The 15,977-nt window shown below is 42.9% G+C and overlaps 1 protein-coding gene across 16 annotated transcripts in view; it reads left to right on the top strand.

Annotated features, from left to right (window-relative positions):
- Positions 1-13,980, top strand: part of tcf4 (transcription factor 4) — a 618,702-nt gene extending 604,722 nt beyond the window's left edge. For 11 of the 16 annotated variants that reach the window (XM_055662660.1, XM_055662829.1, XM_055662420.1 and 8 more), the window contains 4 exons: positions 8,163-8,325; positions 8,853-9,085; positions 11,285-11,427; positions 13,702-13,980. In XM_055662660.1, coding sequence (XP_055518635.1) covers positions 8,163-8,325; positions 8,853-9,085; positions 11,285-11,421 — 533 coding nt within the window. In that variant the 3' untranslated portion in view covers positions 11,422-11,427; positions 13,702-13,980. The remainder of the gene's footprint in view (positions 1-8,162; positions 8,326-8,852; positions 9,086-11,284; positions 11,428-13,701) is intronic. The other 5 variants (XM_055662572.1, XM_055662498.1, XM_055662915.1 and 2 more) reach the window with 1 other exon arrangement.
- The last annotated feature ends 1,997 nt before the right edge of the window (positions 13,981-15,977 follow it).

Here is a 15,977-nt window from a genome sequence, read left to right as displayed (position 1 = left end):
TTGGTTAACGCCCGCTCCCCCGCTCCCCGCTCCTCCTCTCCCCCCCCCCCTCTCCCCCTCTCCCGCCCCTCCTCTCCCCCTTCCTCTCCCCCCCCCCCCCTCTCCCCCCCCCTCCCTCCTCCCTTCCCCGTTCCCCCCCCCCTTCCTCTCCCTCCCCCCCTCCTCCCTCCCCCTCCTCCCCCCTCTCTCCTCTCCCCCCCCACCAGTCGCCATGCCAGCAGCTCCCCGAGAAGGAGCAGTAGGTCGCCCCAAGGAGCCGCTCAAACGGCGGGTTGGTGAAGGCTCAGCTGCCGCTTCTCCAGGAGTTATTCTGAGCTAGTATAACCATATAACAATTACAGCACGGAAACAGGCCATCTCGGCCCTACAAGTCCATGCCGAACAAATTTTTTTTTTTCCCTTAGTCCCACCTGCCTGCACTCATACCATAACCCTCCATTCCCTTCTCATCCATATGCCTATCCAATTTATTTTTAAATGATACCAATGAACCTGCCTCCACCACTTCCACTTGGAGCTCATTCCACACCACCACCACTCTCTGCGTAAAGAAGTTCCCCCTCATATTACCCCTAAATGTCTGTCCCTTGATTCTGAAGTCATGTCCTCTTGTTTGAATCTTCCCTATTCTCAAAGGGAAAAGCTTGTCCACATCAACTCTGTCTATCCCTCTCATCATTTTAAAGACCTCTATCAGGTCCCCCCTTAACCTTCTGCGCTCCAGAGAATAAAGACCTAACTTACTCAACCTATCTCTGTAACTTAGTTGTTGAAACCCAGGCAACATTCTAGTAAATCTCCTCTGTACTCTCTCTATTTTGTTGACATCCTTCCTATAATTGGGCGACCAAAATTGTACACCATACTCCAGATTTGGTCTCACCAATGCCTTGTACAATTTTAACATTACATCCCAGCTTCTATACTCAATGCTCTGATTTATAAAGGCTAGCATACCAAAAGCTTTCTTTACCACCCTATCTATATGAGATTCCACCTTCAAGGAACTATGCACGGTTATACCTAGATCCCTCTGTTCAACTGTATTCTTCAATTCCCTACCATTTACCATGTACGTCCTATTTTGATTTGTCCTGCCAAGGTGTAGCACCTCACATTTATCAGCATTAAACTCCATCTGCCATCTTTCAGCCCATTTTTCCAAATGGCCTAAATCACTCTGTAGACTTTGGAAATCCTCTTCATTATCCACAACACCCCCTATCTTGGTATCATCTGCATACTTACTAATCCAATTTACCACACCTTCATCCAGATCATTGATGTACATGACAAACAACAAAGGACCCAACACAGATCCCTGAGGCACCCCACTAGTCGCCTGCCTCCAACCCGATAAACAGCCATCCACCATTACCCTCTGGCTTCTCCCATTCAGCCACTGTTGAATCCATCTTGCTATTCCTGCATTTATACCCAACAGTGGAACCTTCTTAACCAACCTTCCATGAGGAACCTTGTCAAAGGCCTTACTAAAGTCCATATAGACAACATCCACTGCTTTACCCTCGTCAATTTCCCTAGTAACCTCTTCAAAAAATTCAAGCAGATTAGTCAAATGTGACCTTCCAGGCACAAATCCATGTTGACTGTTCCTAATCAGACCCTGTTTATCTAGATGCTTATATATATTATCTCTAAGTATCTTTTCCATTAATTTGCCCACCACTGAAGTCAAACTAACAGGTCTATAATTGCTAGGTTTACTCTTAGAACCCTTTTTAAACAAAGGAACAACATGCGCAGTACGCCAATCCTCGGGGACTATTCCCGTTTCTAATGACATTTGAAATATTTCTGTCATAGCCCCGGCTATTTCTACACTAACTTCCCTCAATGTCCTAGGGAATATCCTGTCAGGACCTGGAGACTTATCCACTTTTATATTTTTCAAAAGTGTCAGTACTTCTTTTACTTTGAACCTCATAGTATCCAACAGTAATCGTGTGGAAACATATTAACAATTAGAGGACAGTTATTTCTTTTGAGTAGGACATAGATTTTCCTTCCTTCTTTGTGCATTGGTCTGTTCAGAACAGTCTTTTGCAATTGCACTCCAGAAAACACATTTCCATTTTGACACCTGTAGTCTATGCCAATTTCCCTTTATTCTGTAGATGAAATGTGAGGAAAGAGGAAATTGAGTTGAACGTTACATGCCACTTGAATTGTGATATTCATTTTATTACTATGGAAGGATTATGTGTTTTAGATTAAAATATTATTCAATGACAGTTCCTACTTTGTGGAGCCATTTTTGGACCACCCTTGGAGAACACCGTCAGTTTACCATTGGTTTTGGCATTGGTTTATTATTGTCATGCATCGAAAGATACATTGAAAATCTTTATTTACCTGCTATCCAGTCAAATCATACCATATATGAGTACCATCAAGCTGTACACAAGTACCATAGGTAGTGCTAAAAGAAACACAACAGAGTGCAAAATATAATGTTACAGCATTATAGCTCTATAGAGTTATAGGGAAGTTGCAGATAAAAATAGATCACGGTCCATACTGAGGTAGGTTGGAAGATCAGTGACCACTCCCCATTTTATGTGCGTATATTAATCAGTAATGTGATATGGTCCTTGATTTTGTTAGCTGCTTTCCCCGGAGTTGTCGATGGAGAGGGTGGAGAGGCTAGTTTGTGCCTTGGATTGAGCTCCATCCACAATTCTCTGCGATTTATTTTGGTCTTGGGCAGAGCTATTGCTAGACCAAGCTCTGATGCATAACAATAGGATGCTTTCTATCTTTCACCTGTAGAAGTCAGTAATAGTTCTAAGCTGAACATACTTAATCTTTTGAGGAAATAGAGGTATTAGTGTGCTTTCTTGGCCATAACTTCAATGTGATTGATCCAGGACAAATTGTTGGTGATATTTATGCCTAGGAACTTGAAGGTCTCAACCATCTCCACTTCAGCACTATTGGCGCTGACTGGGGTTGGTTCACCCCCTCGCTCCCTGAAGTCAATAACAAGCTTATTCATCTTGCTGATATTGAGGGAAAGATTCTTTGGCCTGCATTCCTCATTAAACAAAATGTTTAAGAACAAGATTTTCTTCCTAATTCCCCCAAAATTCCGGTATTGATTGACGGAGTACTGGTTGTGGATGATCAGCCATGATCACAGTGAATGGCGGTGCTGACTCATAGGGCTGAATGGCCAACTCCTGCATCTATTGTATATTGGTATTGCTTTAATCTCAACTTCAGTTAGTTGATTTCATGAAGCAAGATATTGGAGGAACAAAAATTGTTGCAAATGATGAAGAATTTTAATAATTTTAACATTTGACAATAAGGTTTGAGTGGTACTCAAGTGCAAATGTTAAGGAGATATTTTTAGCACTTGTTTCAGAATTGTGCTGCCATCTATATACTTTTAAAAGTCTGTATGTGTGTGTGTGTGCGTGATTTTGCCTTTGAAACGTATTTCCCCGAAAACTAGGCGCAAAAACGCAGAGATTTTTACATATTTCGGTAGGGATTTAACTTATGATTTCAGATATCCACTCCTCTCTAGATTTGGTCAATTATTTCCCCTGATTTTGAATTAAATTGTTCACAAAACATTAAAAAAAAATTTAAATCAAACTGGTGCATGAGTCACAGTGCCACCTCACAGATGTCCAATCACAATGGATCTCATTTACATATGATATGACATCAGAATGGTACAGGGGTGGGAGATCTCTCCGCCTCCCTCCCTTCCACCCCCATGCTTTTACCCCACTCCCCCTTCTCTCCCCCCTCTCTCCACCCCTTCCTCTCTCGCTCCCCTTCCTCTCTCCCCTCCCCTTTCTCTCTCTCTCCTCTCTCTCTCTCGCTCGCTCCCTCGCCTCTCTCTCCACCTCTCCCCCTCCCCCTCTCCCTTCCCCTTTCCCTCCCCCTCTCCCCCTCCTCCCATCTTCTCTCCCACCCCCTCCCCTCTTCTCCTCTCCTCTCCTCTCCCCCCCCCTTTCCCCACCCCTCTCTACCCCTCCTCACCCACCCTTCCCCCTCCACCCTCTACCTCCTCTTTCACCCTCCCCACTCCCCTCCCCATCCTCATCTCCCTCTCTCTCTCCCTTCCCCATCCCCTTCCCTCCCCTCTCTTCCCCTCCCCACCTCCCCCTCCCCACTCTCTCCCCCATCTCCCCATCCCCTTTCCCTCCCCACTCTCACCCCTCATACCCACCCCTCTCCATCTCCCCATCCTCTTCCTGCCTCTCCACCCCTTCTCCATCCACAGAGGACGCTGTAGCCACAGCTCTCCATGCTGCACTGTCTCACCTGGAGCAGCGGGGGAGCTACGTGCGGATGCTCTTTGTGGACTACAGCTCTGCTTTTAATACTATCCTTCCCCACAAACTGGTGGACAAACTGGGGGACTTGGGACTTCCACACTCCACCTGTACGTGGATAAATAGCTTCCTGTCGGGTCGAAGCCAGAGAGTCAGAGTGGGCCATCACACATCCACGGCCCTCAGCCTCAGTACCGGCTCTCCACAGGGCTGTGTACTGAGCCCCCTGCTCTACACCATCTACACGCATGACTGCACCCCAGTCCACCACAGCAACACCATTGTCAAATTTGCGGATGACACTACAGTGGTGGGACTCATCTCCGCGGGGGACGAGTACGCCTACCGGGATGAGGTGGAGCAGCTGACAGGGTGGTGCGAAGAAAATAACCTGCTCCTCAACACCTCAAAGACGAAGGAGGTAATAATAGACTTCAGGAAAAACAAAACGGACATGGTACCACTGACCATCAGAGGGGACTGTGTAGAGAGGGTGGCGGATTTCCGCTTCCTGGGAATCCACATTGAGGAGGACCTGACGTGGAGCGTGAACACCACTGCGCTGCTGAAAAAGGTCCAGCAGAGACTGCACTTCCTGCGGGTGCTCAGGAAGAACAACATCACTCAGAGGCTGCTGCTGTCCTTTTATCGGTGCTCCATTGAGAGCATACTAACATACTGTGTATGCGTGTGGTACACCAGCTGCACAGTGGCTCAGAGGAAAGCGCTCCAGAGGGCCATTGACAACGCCCAGAGGATTGTCGGCTGCCCTCTCCTTACCTTGGAGGACCTACACAGTTCCCGCTGCACCAAAAAAACCCAGAATATAATAAAGGACATCTCCCACCCCGGACACTCCCTGTTTGAACTGTTGCCGTCAGGCAGACGGTACAGATCCACAAGGACAAGGACAAATAGACTACAAAACAGTTTTTACCCCACTGCTATAAAAGCACTAAATGTGGCCGCCAAGGAACGCAGGGGCGATACAGACTAAGGGACTGTGGTAACAGTGAAATCGACAGAAGGATGGAGGGTTGGGTGTGTATGCGTGCTTTGTCTGTGTTTTTTTATTTATTGCTTATCTTTATTATTTTACCGTGGATGTTTCGTTAGCTTTAGAAATGTTTGAATGCTGCACTGACTGGCTGACATTTTAAATTTCGTTGTACATGGCCCATGTTACAATGACAATAAAGAAACTATTCTATTCTATTCCATCTCCCCCCCTCCCCTTCTCATGTTTTCTCTGTCCCACTCTCTTTGCCCCTCGAGATAGGGTGGGGATGGGGTAAAAGGAGCTAATGAATAATATTAATATAATATCAAGGGGGGTGGTTAGTGTGTGTCTGTGTGTTGGTGGGTGTGGTTAATGTGTGTGTTGCGGGGGATGGTTAGTGTGTGCGTGGGGGGAGGGGGTGGTTATTGTGTGACGCCGCAACCTCCCCCCCCCATCCCCGCACCCGTGCGTTGAATGAACGGGACCCTCTCCCCCTCCCTCCCTCTTCCCCCTCCCCACTCTCTCCCCCCTTCCCCCCCTCTGCCCCACTCCGCTCTGTGCCCCTCTGCCCCCCCACCTCTCCCCTCCTCCAACCCCCTCTCCCCCTCCTCCCCCCCCTCTCCTCTCCTCCCCTCCTCCCCCTCCTTTCCCCCCCCTCTCTCCCCCCTCCTCCCCTCTCTCTCCCCTTCTCTCTCTTCCCCTCCCCCCCATTTCCCTCTCCGCCCTCCCCCTCTCTCCCCCCTCTCTCCCCCTACCCCCCTCTCACTCCCCCTCTACCCCCTTCCCCCCCTGTGGTGGTTAGTGTCCGTGTGAAGCAAAGTGTCACCCCCCCCCCCCCAACCGCACGTTGGGGGAACAGACCCTGTGGGTCTGCACTTGGTCTAGTTGTACATTAAAATTGACTTTCAGCTAATCTTGAGATGACTGCAATGATCTTTGACGCTTGGGTTTACCTGGCAAAATGAACTGTGTGCTTAATTCAACCATTTGAACCTCTTTTATCGATTTGCAAGGTTTTATTTGATGAAAAGAAACTCCACCTGAGCTGGCACTTATACATGATGCCTACAAGATACAAGATACAAGATACATTTAATTGTCATTTGGACCCCTTGAGGTCCACACGAAATGCCGTTTCTGCAGCCATACATTACAAACAAATAGACCCAAGACACAACATAATTTACATAAACATCCATCACATTGCTGTGATGGAAGGCCAAATAAACTTATCTCTCCACTGCACTCTTCCCCCCACCCCCCCCCCGATGTCAAAGTCAAAGTCAAAGCCCCCGGCTGGCGATGGCGATTGTCCCGCGGCCATTAAAGCCACGCCGGGTGGTGCGAGGTCGCACACCGGGTTCTTGATGTTAGAGCCCCCGGCGTGCGCTCGCAGAGTCCCCCGGCCATTCCAAGCCGCGCGGGGCAGTGATGTAGGCCCCGCTCCAGGAGCTCTTCAACCCCGCAACTCGGGCGGGGGAAGTCGCCGTTGCGAGAGCCCTGAAAAGCGGTCTCCCTCCAGGGACCCGCGGGCTCCCGGTGCCGCCGTCCACAGACCTGCCGTTGAAGCCTCCGACTCTCCGGTCGGGCCGCAGCAGCAGCAGCAGCAGCGCTCCTCCACCGCTCCATCCGCTCCGGACTCGGCCAGCTCCGCGACGGCGACGGTGAGTCGTCGGCACCAGAGTCCCCGGTCTCTTCCTGTTGGAGGCCGCTCCTCGTTGCAGCCCCAACGATAACGGAAACCCGACGAGAAAAGGTCGGGTCTCCCGTGCAGGGAGAGATTTAAAAAGTCCCCCCCCACACACACACACACCCCAACAAAAAAATAACAAAAACTACATAAAAACATAGACAGAAAATAATAAAACGCGGACAGACTGCAGAGGCCGCTGCTGACGAGAGTCGCGCCGCCCACCGGACAACTGATAAACTAGTTAAACTGATCTCTTGTTTCATTTCTTACTGCAAACTGATCACCCTTAAAGTTACAAACAACATGTGTCCACGGAACATCCTCCGTTGTGTTTAGCTGAATTACTCTTTAAGATCTGTATTGACCATTCATCCTTTTGACTCTATTCCACCATTTGATTTGAATCCAAGCTGGTATGTAGCACTATTCCATTTACCCACCTGACCCACATGTCACATTATCTTTACTTAATCAGTATGCACATTAAGCAGCTATCATAAAATTCTTCTCAATTGCACTCCAGAATGCTGTAGGTTCATAGGTCCCCCGGTTCACCTTGTCCGTGCCAACCAAGATGTTTATTCTAACTTCATGCTTTTTGCTTGCATTTGGCCCATATCGTTCTAAACCTTTCCATTCCATGTAGCTGTCAAAATGTATTTTAAATGTTGTAATTGTACCCTCCTCTACCACCTCCTCTGGCAGCTCATTCCGCAATGTAAATGTTTATTGTCCCTTTAATTTATCCGCCATTACAGTTTTTGCAGTATTTGGATTTTAGTCCCACACCACTCAATCACATTACCCCCTCAAGTAGGTGCAAATTCTCCTTACAATTGATCACTGAGTCATTCCGGTGAATCTCATCTGTGAAGTGCACCCTGTAAAGCCAGTATAACAGTTGTGAGGCTGCAGGTTTGTGCACGTGTATTTGAGAGACGAACTCTACACATGATCCGCTCTAATCCCTGGAAAATAACTCAAATAAGTTTTGACCACTTGAGTTTAAAACCAGACCAGTTTTAAATGAGCAAAGTGGTTTTCTCTGTGATTGTGTCATTTTGATTAATTTAAAACTGAAAGTGTTTCAGAGTCATGCTCAAGAATTGTTACTGGCTATTAATGTTTGCCATTTGCCTTGTCCCCCTTTCAGCACTCTCCAGCAGCCTGCAAGGGCAGAGTGTGTCTTCTGTCAGCTCAGATATAAAGTCAGAGGATGAACCAGACGAGAATCTGCAGGATTCAAAATCCACAGATGACAAGAAGGGCGATGAGGACAAGAAGGATATCAAGATATTAAATAGGTCACTATCTAGGTAACACTAAATGAATGATCCTTTCATTTCATTCTTGACTAGAATTTGATGAAATGAGCATGAAATCTGGAGTGTAAAGTTTCTACTGTAAAATATGATGGCTTAACTGTTGTATTGACTCCTCTATTTAATTATGGACCATATTGATGGCTCTTCCTAATTGATAACTATCAACAATGCTTAATTTGTCGAATTAATTCAACCTGCTATCAACCTGATAGATCATTTTGGAGGTCTATACAGTTTAGCACACACAATGCAAAGTTCAGCTGCATTATTTTTTCCTTGATTATTGTGTCATTTATAACAGTTCAGAATGAAAATCTGCAGTTTTGTAAAGAGCCAGTACATTGGATTATAGCTCTACATTTTAAATCTGAATCAATTTGTCAGTATTGATTCTACTTCAGTGTATGTGAAGCAAGGAACATGTTAGTGTGTGGTGCCGTTAGTGTATACGTTGAATACTTTTACCTTCATTTCTAATTCTGCTTATTTATACAAAATGTCCCGCATCTCTTTCCCAGCAATAATAATGACGACGAAGACCTTTCTCCGGAACAGAAGGCTGAGCGTGAGCGAGAAAGAAGAATGGCAAACAACGCTCGTGAACGTCTGCGTGTGCGCGACATCAATGAAGCGTTTAAGGAACTTGGTCGCATGGTGCAGCTCCACCTGAAAAGTGACAAGCCACAGACGAAGCTCTTGATTCTTCACCAGGCAGTTGCTGTTATTTTGAGCCTGGAACAGCAAGTCCGAGGTCAATAGACATATGGAACTGTTGCACAGAACCTTGTTTGCCAACCACTTTCCTTATCCTCCACCTTCTTCTTCTCCTTCCCAAGTAGATTAAATATAAAGAAGTGGTAAAATCGGGCCTGCTAAATTATGTTTAATTGAGAATTTAATCTGTTTGCAATTGGAAATAATGTCATTACAAGTTATAATGATAGGTATAGACCAAGATGATTGAATATTCCACAACACAAGGTCCTCTGCTGTTGTGACTGGAGGGTACTGTCACTAGTAAAAGACAGAACAGAATGCAATATTTGATCTGATAACTTGCCCCAATGATGCTGACTGAGTGATAGACCTTAGCCTGGACATAGGACAAATTACTCTGATAGTGCTATCGTCTTTCACTTTCCACTTGGCCTGCAGTTTCATCCAAACACTTGATTTCTTACAGCCCTCATTGACATTGATTGTGCTCTCAAATCTCTGGAGGATGGTTTGAACCCGGACCCGATTTAGAGGCAAAATTGCTGACATCTAACAGATGGTCAAAGGAAAGCGTAGAGTGATGGGATATGAGAAAGATCTTGGTTTGTGTTGGTTTTGATTGTTCAGAAAAGAGACCTTTGGTTTTCAGTAGTAGTTTGTTTTTTAGGTGGCATTCTTGATAGTTTGATTATGTACGGTCTTTTGAGGGAACTTGTCAGGTTGGATCAGATGACATTTCCTCATTTCACCTTCTTACACTTTGCACACAGTTTTCAAATACCCTGCAACTTCCGTGCTCTATAGAAGTATTGCTGAATAACCCATGGAAATACCCTTATCCCTTCTGATAATTTACGATTTTCTTTCCTTTAAGAATCGCCATGTTTTTTTCTACAAATATTTCACACAGAACTGCACCATTTTCCATGGTCCCACTGAAGGCCACATTTTGACATAATTATAATGTACGGGGATGGAATTAAGATTTCCTCTTTTTAAAAAAAAATAACATATAATTCAAATGAGAAGGAACTGCATCATCAAAATAATTTCATACAATCATTGTAAATATATATATATATATATATATATATATATATATATATATATATATATATATCTTTAAATAAAATTTAAAAAAAGTAATGTGCATTTCCCTTTGCAGACCTGAATAATGCATTTGAAGTTGTGGTGTAAATGATGTTATCATTTAGCATTATTTGGTCAAATATTCTGATAAAAATATGTATTGTGTTCCCCTCATGTAATTGCTTTTATGGAAAACATGGTTATTTTTTTACAAATCTACCTCATATTTAAAGCTGGAGTATGTATGTAAATGGTGCTCCCTCTAGTGCACCAAACAAATCATTTACTCCACAGATGTAAAAGGCAAGGCCACTGATTTAACGGGAAAAATGGACAGAAATGTGGAATAATATTTCCAAAGTACCAATGAAGATCCATTAAGCCATCAATTTGAAGTGGTACCTAATTAATTCTATTGCCATAAATCAAGTAGTCTAACCAGAAATAGATGGGACTGAAAGAGGAAATACTCAGCAGGCCCAAGTAGATTGTCTGGAGAGAAGAATGGAGTTAAATTGCTAGGTCATTAGCCTGTAACATTAACCCTATTTTCCCTCCACAGATATTTCCTGATCTGTTGAGCACATTCTGTATATATTATAGGTTTCCATCATCAGCAAAGCGCTATTTTGCCCTTATGGAAATGGATAGAACTGTGTGATGGAGTTGCCAAAACTCCACCTGAATGCTTTTTCTCCCATGCAGTGAAAATAGATGCTAACTTATACGGATGCCTTAAATCATTGGCCTTGTGTATGGGTTTTAGTTTTCTCAAGCTGCAGATCATAAAGTCTATAGGTCATCCCAGCCTTTATATTTTTAAGCTCTACAGAGATTAGCTTTTAAAATTACTAAACCCCAGGAAGAGATAAAACAATCCTGATCTCCTGCTGGAAGTTTAACGGAAGATAGGAAATGTATTCAGAAATGATGTAAACCATTTCATCTTCAGTTCCTACTCCAGGAAGCAGATCACAGAATTATATAGTACAGAAAGAGTCCAATCAGCCCATCATTTCAATTCTGGCTCCCTAAAAGAGCTATCCAATTAATCCAACGGCCTTGTCTTATCCCGATTGCCCTGCAAGATTTTTTCTTTTTTAAGTATCTTATGGTTACTTTGAACATTTTCTTTCTCCTGAAGAGAGGAACCTGAACCCTAAAGCAGCTTGTCTGAAAAGAAGAGAGGAGGAAAAGGTGTCAACAGATCCACCGCCACTCTCCCTTGCAGGAATCAACCCGAATATGGGAGACACATCCAACCATATGGGCCCAATGTGAAAAGAGGTAATTGAAATCATCCTAGTTTCAGCTACTTTACTAAAGGACAGCAGCCAATATATCTCAGCCATTATAGAATCCACAATACATATTTCTACTTTGACTATCGACTTTTACTTCTGTCAGAAAATATGTGGGGAGATTTGTTGGTTAATTGTCTGACCTTGTGTGTTTTTTGTTTCATCATTGAAGTCTTTAATATTTTATTCAACCATTTTATTTTCACTAATGCCTTCATATTTTCTCTGTGTATCCATGGTGATATAATTTTCCAATTTGGTGCTGAAAATGGTTTTGTAAAATATGCCATTAACATATTCCAATGTTTCATCTATAAATAGTTTCTCCCATTTTTGCAGTTTTTATACACCGCCATCTTCTCAAAATTTGATGTTTTGGAATGCGTTTAAAACAAAAAACTTTACAATCGCGTTAGAGTTCTCATCCTAAAACTAATTGTATTCAGCGTGCTTTCTGATAAAGATCAAATCAAACATTACCTTCACCCCTTTTGGATTTTCCACACTTTTTTTAAAAAAAGTTTTGAAATATTTTAATAAACATTCCTATGCATACAAATTACTTTTGGTATCCCAATCAACTTCAAGATGAATAAAATTAGCAATGTTTGCAGTTGGGTCTAAGTACTGATTTCCTTTTATGACTCACATGCCAGTACATCCACCCTTATTTTCATTTTTGGCAGAATTTCAGATTAGTTTATTGTCACATACTTCAAAGTGCAATGAAATTACTCGTTCACATCAAGCTCACAGAGTAAACCAATAGGCAGAGTAATGAAGGTAGACACACAAAGCTGGATTAACTCAGCGGGGTAGGCAGCATCTCTGGAGAGAAGGAATGGGTGACGTTTTGGGTTGAGACCCTTCTTCTCTCCTGGGCAGATTAATGATATATACAACAACAAATAAAACAGCATGCAAAAACAACAGAATGGCACAGGATTGTAGTGCAAAGACTGAATAGTGCAAATGAATACTAAAGTCCAGTGGCAGAATATAACATATTCTGCTCTACACAGACAGTTAATCAAAAAACTTTTATTGTGGAAAAGTAATAAAATTATAACCGACTGCAGATGATTGGAATGTTTAAGAAAGAACTGCAGATGCTGGAAAAATCAAAGGTAGACAAATATGCTGGAGAGACTCAGCGGGTGAAGCAGCATCTATGGAGCGAAGGAATTGGCGACGTTTCGGGTCGAGACCCTTCTTCAGACTGTAGAAGGGTCTCGACCCGAATGGTCGCCTATTCCTTCGCTCCATAGACGCTGCTTCATCCGCTGAGTTTCTCCAGCATTTTTGTCTACCGCAGATGATTGGAAGGTAGTTTGATGTTAAAGTATTAGATTGTTTTTTAATGCCCAGAGATAGATTGACATAATCTTGCCACAGTAATGTATTGTGGTAGGTTGCAGCTGGTCTCTCATGACTCTAGATTCAAGGGGAAATTGCACAACAGAAGTGAGAGATGGAGAAAGGTATAGTGGCCTGTAGTCTCCTTAGTACTCCAGTACATTATTGAATCATAAAGTATGAGGAAAAAAAGGCTATTGGATATATCTACCTTTGTATTTTATCTTCTACATTTGAGCCACCTTGACTACCCTTCTACCCATTTGAACTAGGAATGAGTCCCCTTATTGGTCAAAGGGTAAAGAAGAATCGTTTAGTTTTAGATTAGTTTATTATTACGCGTACCGAGGTACAGTGAAAAGCTTTTGTTTGCGTGCTATACATAGTCAAAGACTATACATGAATACAATCAAGCTGTCCACAGTGCACAGATAAAAGATAAAGGTTGCAACTTTTAGTGCAAGACAACAACAAAATGTAATATTTTCTAAAATAAAGTGATGATTCTCAGGAACTAACTGATTAAGGTACATTGCTGTTGAGAGAGAGAACATAGTTAGTCTATAAATGAGGGTAGAAATATTTGTTAGTTTTGGCCTCAGTAATTAACACCTGAAGTGAAAAGTGCTGGCTCCTCTGATTTCTGTACACTGGCTTTTCTTTCCCCTTGTTTGAGCTCAATGTGAAACTGGGCTCTGAGTTAAGATAGGATCAACAAGTGCTCAGCAAAGCCATATAACTTGCCAACATTCGCTGTCCATCTTAGTATGCATGTGAAGAGTGAACAATTGGGCAAGTTGGAGAAAATTAGGAATCGCCATGCTCAGGTGAGAGGCAAGGGAATGTAGGGAATAAAATGAAGATTATTTGTATTTTTAATTAACATTTATTCTTTTTTTTATAGGCCCATGGTGCCAGATCAACAAAAATAAGTGAGAGACCGCTTCCTTGACAACTGTATTATCTTACAACAATGTAAACACTCTGCCCAATCCCCTTTTTTTGTAAAATGGAGACACATTAAAAGCAGTCACGAAAATGAATCACAGACGAGAGAGAGAAAGAGAGAGAGAGAGAGAGAGAGAGAAAAGAAAAAAAAAAAGAAAGAAAGAAAGAAAGAAAGAAAGAAAGAAAGAAAGAAAGAAAGAAAGAAAGAAAGAAAGAAAGAAAGAAAGAAAGAGAGCGAGGAAAAAGAGAATACTGCATTCCCTACAAGCAAAGTACGACTCGGGGGACAAACTCTAAACATATCATTCAGAATGTTGAGCAGTATGTTGCAAGCTGTTAATGTACAGCCCAGAGACTGAATGGCAATCTTCTCCACACTGTGGAAAATGCATTTGTGCCTGAACTTCTGTAAAAAAATAAAAGTAAAAAAAAATCAATTTGTAGGTTGAAAAAAATATTTATTTGAAATCGTAACCTTGCAATAATGAAAAGTGTACTTCTGATTAAAAAAAAAAAGGAAAAAATACAATTGAACATTTTTGTTTTGTTGGTGTTCTAGTCAGCTAGTGTTTGTTCTCTGGAGAGAGTGAAGCTTTGCTGCCCGTCTACATCCAGTATTCACAAAAACCAGCAACTGTCCTAATGGTAACTTAGGTGATGACTGCTTAGCCATTCCTTTGTCTGCATGGGAGTAACTGATGGAAAAATGGGCCTGTTGGTGATGTAATCCGTATGTATATTGCAATGCCTTTTCTTTCGTGATTTGTTTTTCATTCCTGTTATTTTCGTGCAACTATATATAGTATTTGATGGAAAATAGGTCACACCTTATGCCTTTTAGAAAATCTTGGGGGTTTTTTTGTTGGAAACTAAAAGGGAGTAATGACCTGAAAACGTTTTTGAATTTAGGTGTGATATTATGACAGTTCATCATGTGTGGAGCCCCAGCAAAACTGAGTAGAATATTCTGATTAGAATACAGATGTCCTGATTACAAAAGTAAACTCTATCCAGTTTGAAGCCCGGCAGATTAGGTAGTGATTGGAAGTCAATGACGTAGTGGATACTAAGGCACTGCCTTGTGGCACTGAGCCTCAGGAGATAAGGATCGAAGCTGGGCTCAAACTGCACTGTTTGCCTATTTGGTTGATCTAAACCAAGCCAATGATATGGGGGCTACAACTGGAGGACAGAAAGGTCAGTCAGTATTCTCATTCCCAATCACCAATCAGTAAACAGTGCAAGGAAATGCATGTGGACGGATGCTGGACCTGACTCCCCCCCCCCCTCCCCCCCCCCCCCCCCCCCCCCCCCCCCCCCCCCCCCCCCCCACCGTGTGTTATTTGCTCTCTGGGATCAATGCTTCATTGGGATAGCTGGTGCCCATCGGACTATGCTTCAGGATCGAGTTGACCGCGGCAAAAATTGGTTAGACACAGATGTAGGAAGTGGAGAACATGATGTCATGTCAGTCAGTTATGGATAAATATATGGGAACCTTAAAGCTCTTATAAATGGGGGCTCCCACAATAATATATACAAAATATTATAACAGCTAAAATATCCATTTGCATTCCATTTTTAACCATTGTTCCTAATACTGTACGTGTGTGCTGTGTATATATAATAATAGTTTTAAGAAATAGCCACTCCATGTGACAGGTGTGACTTATGCTCCTGGATGTGAAACATGAAAACCTGCAATTCTCCCTTTGATTTATTGTAAGTGTTTGGTTACAGTAGCTTCCACATTTTTTTTTAAGCATTTGTACTAAACCTGGATGATATAGTCCTGCACACCAGTTTCCCCCTAGGATCCACCTGAAGAGACAGCTTAGTTCTATGCATGTCAGGAGTAGTGAAAACAAGTGCTTTCAGGCAGGTGTACTGCAGACTTATTTATGCAATGTAAAGTGAAGTATGTATTTACTTCAATGTATAAAGAAAGTTAGGATATTAAAGCTAATTTGCTCATTTGAAACAAGCAAGAACTGCGCACTTACACACACATGCTGACCATCTCAGTGCACAGTCGTGGCACAAGTTGCATTTTCTCTGTGAGGTTATGACCTTTTTTAAAAAGTTAATGATAAAGCTAGACAGTTGTTTATTTTTTAATTATTATCTGATGACCTTTGAGGACACTCTCTTCACTTAAATCGGAATTGTTAGAATCTCCAATTGACAACGGGGCTGAAGATGTAATTTTACTCCTGGAGGTGCTTGGTCTCA

This window comes from Leucoraja erinacea, chromosome 1, assembly GCF_028641065.1.
Source record: "Leucoraja erinacea ecotype New England chromosome 1, Leri_hhj_1, whole genome shotgun sequence".
In the NCBI taxonomy this organism is placed as follows: domain Eukaryota; kingdom Metazoa; phylum Chordata; class Chondrichthyes; order Rajiformes; family Rajidae; genus Leucoraja; species Leucoraja erinaceus.
Note: the sequence above shows the minus strand (reverse complement) of the source record. Positions and strands in the feature narration are given on the sequence as shown.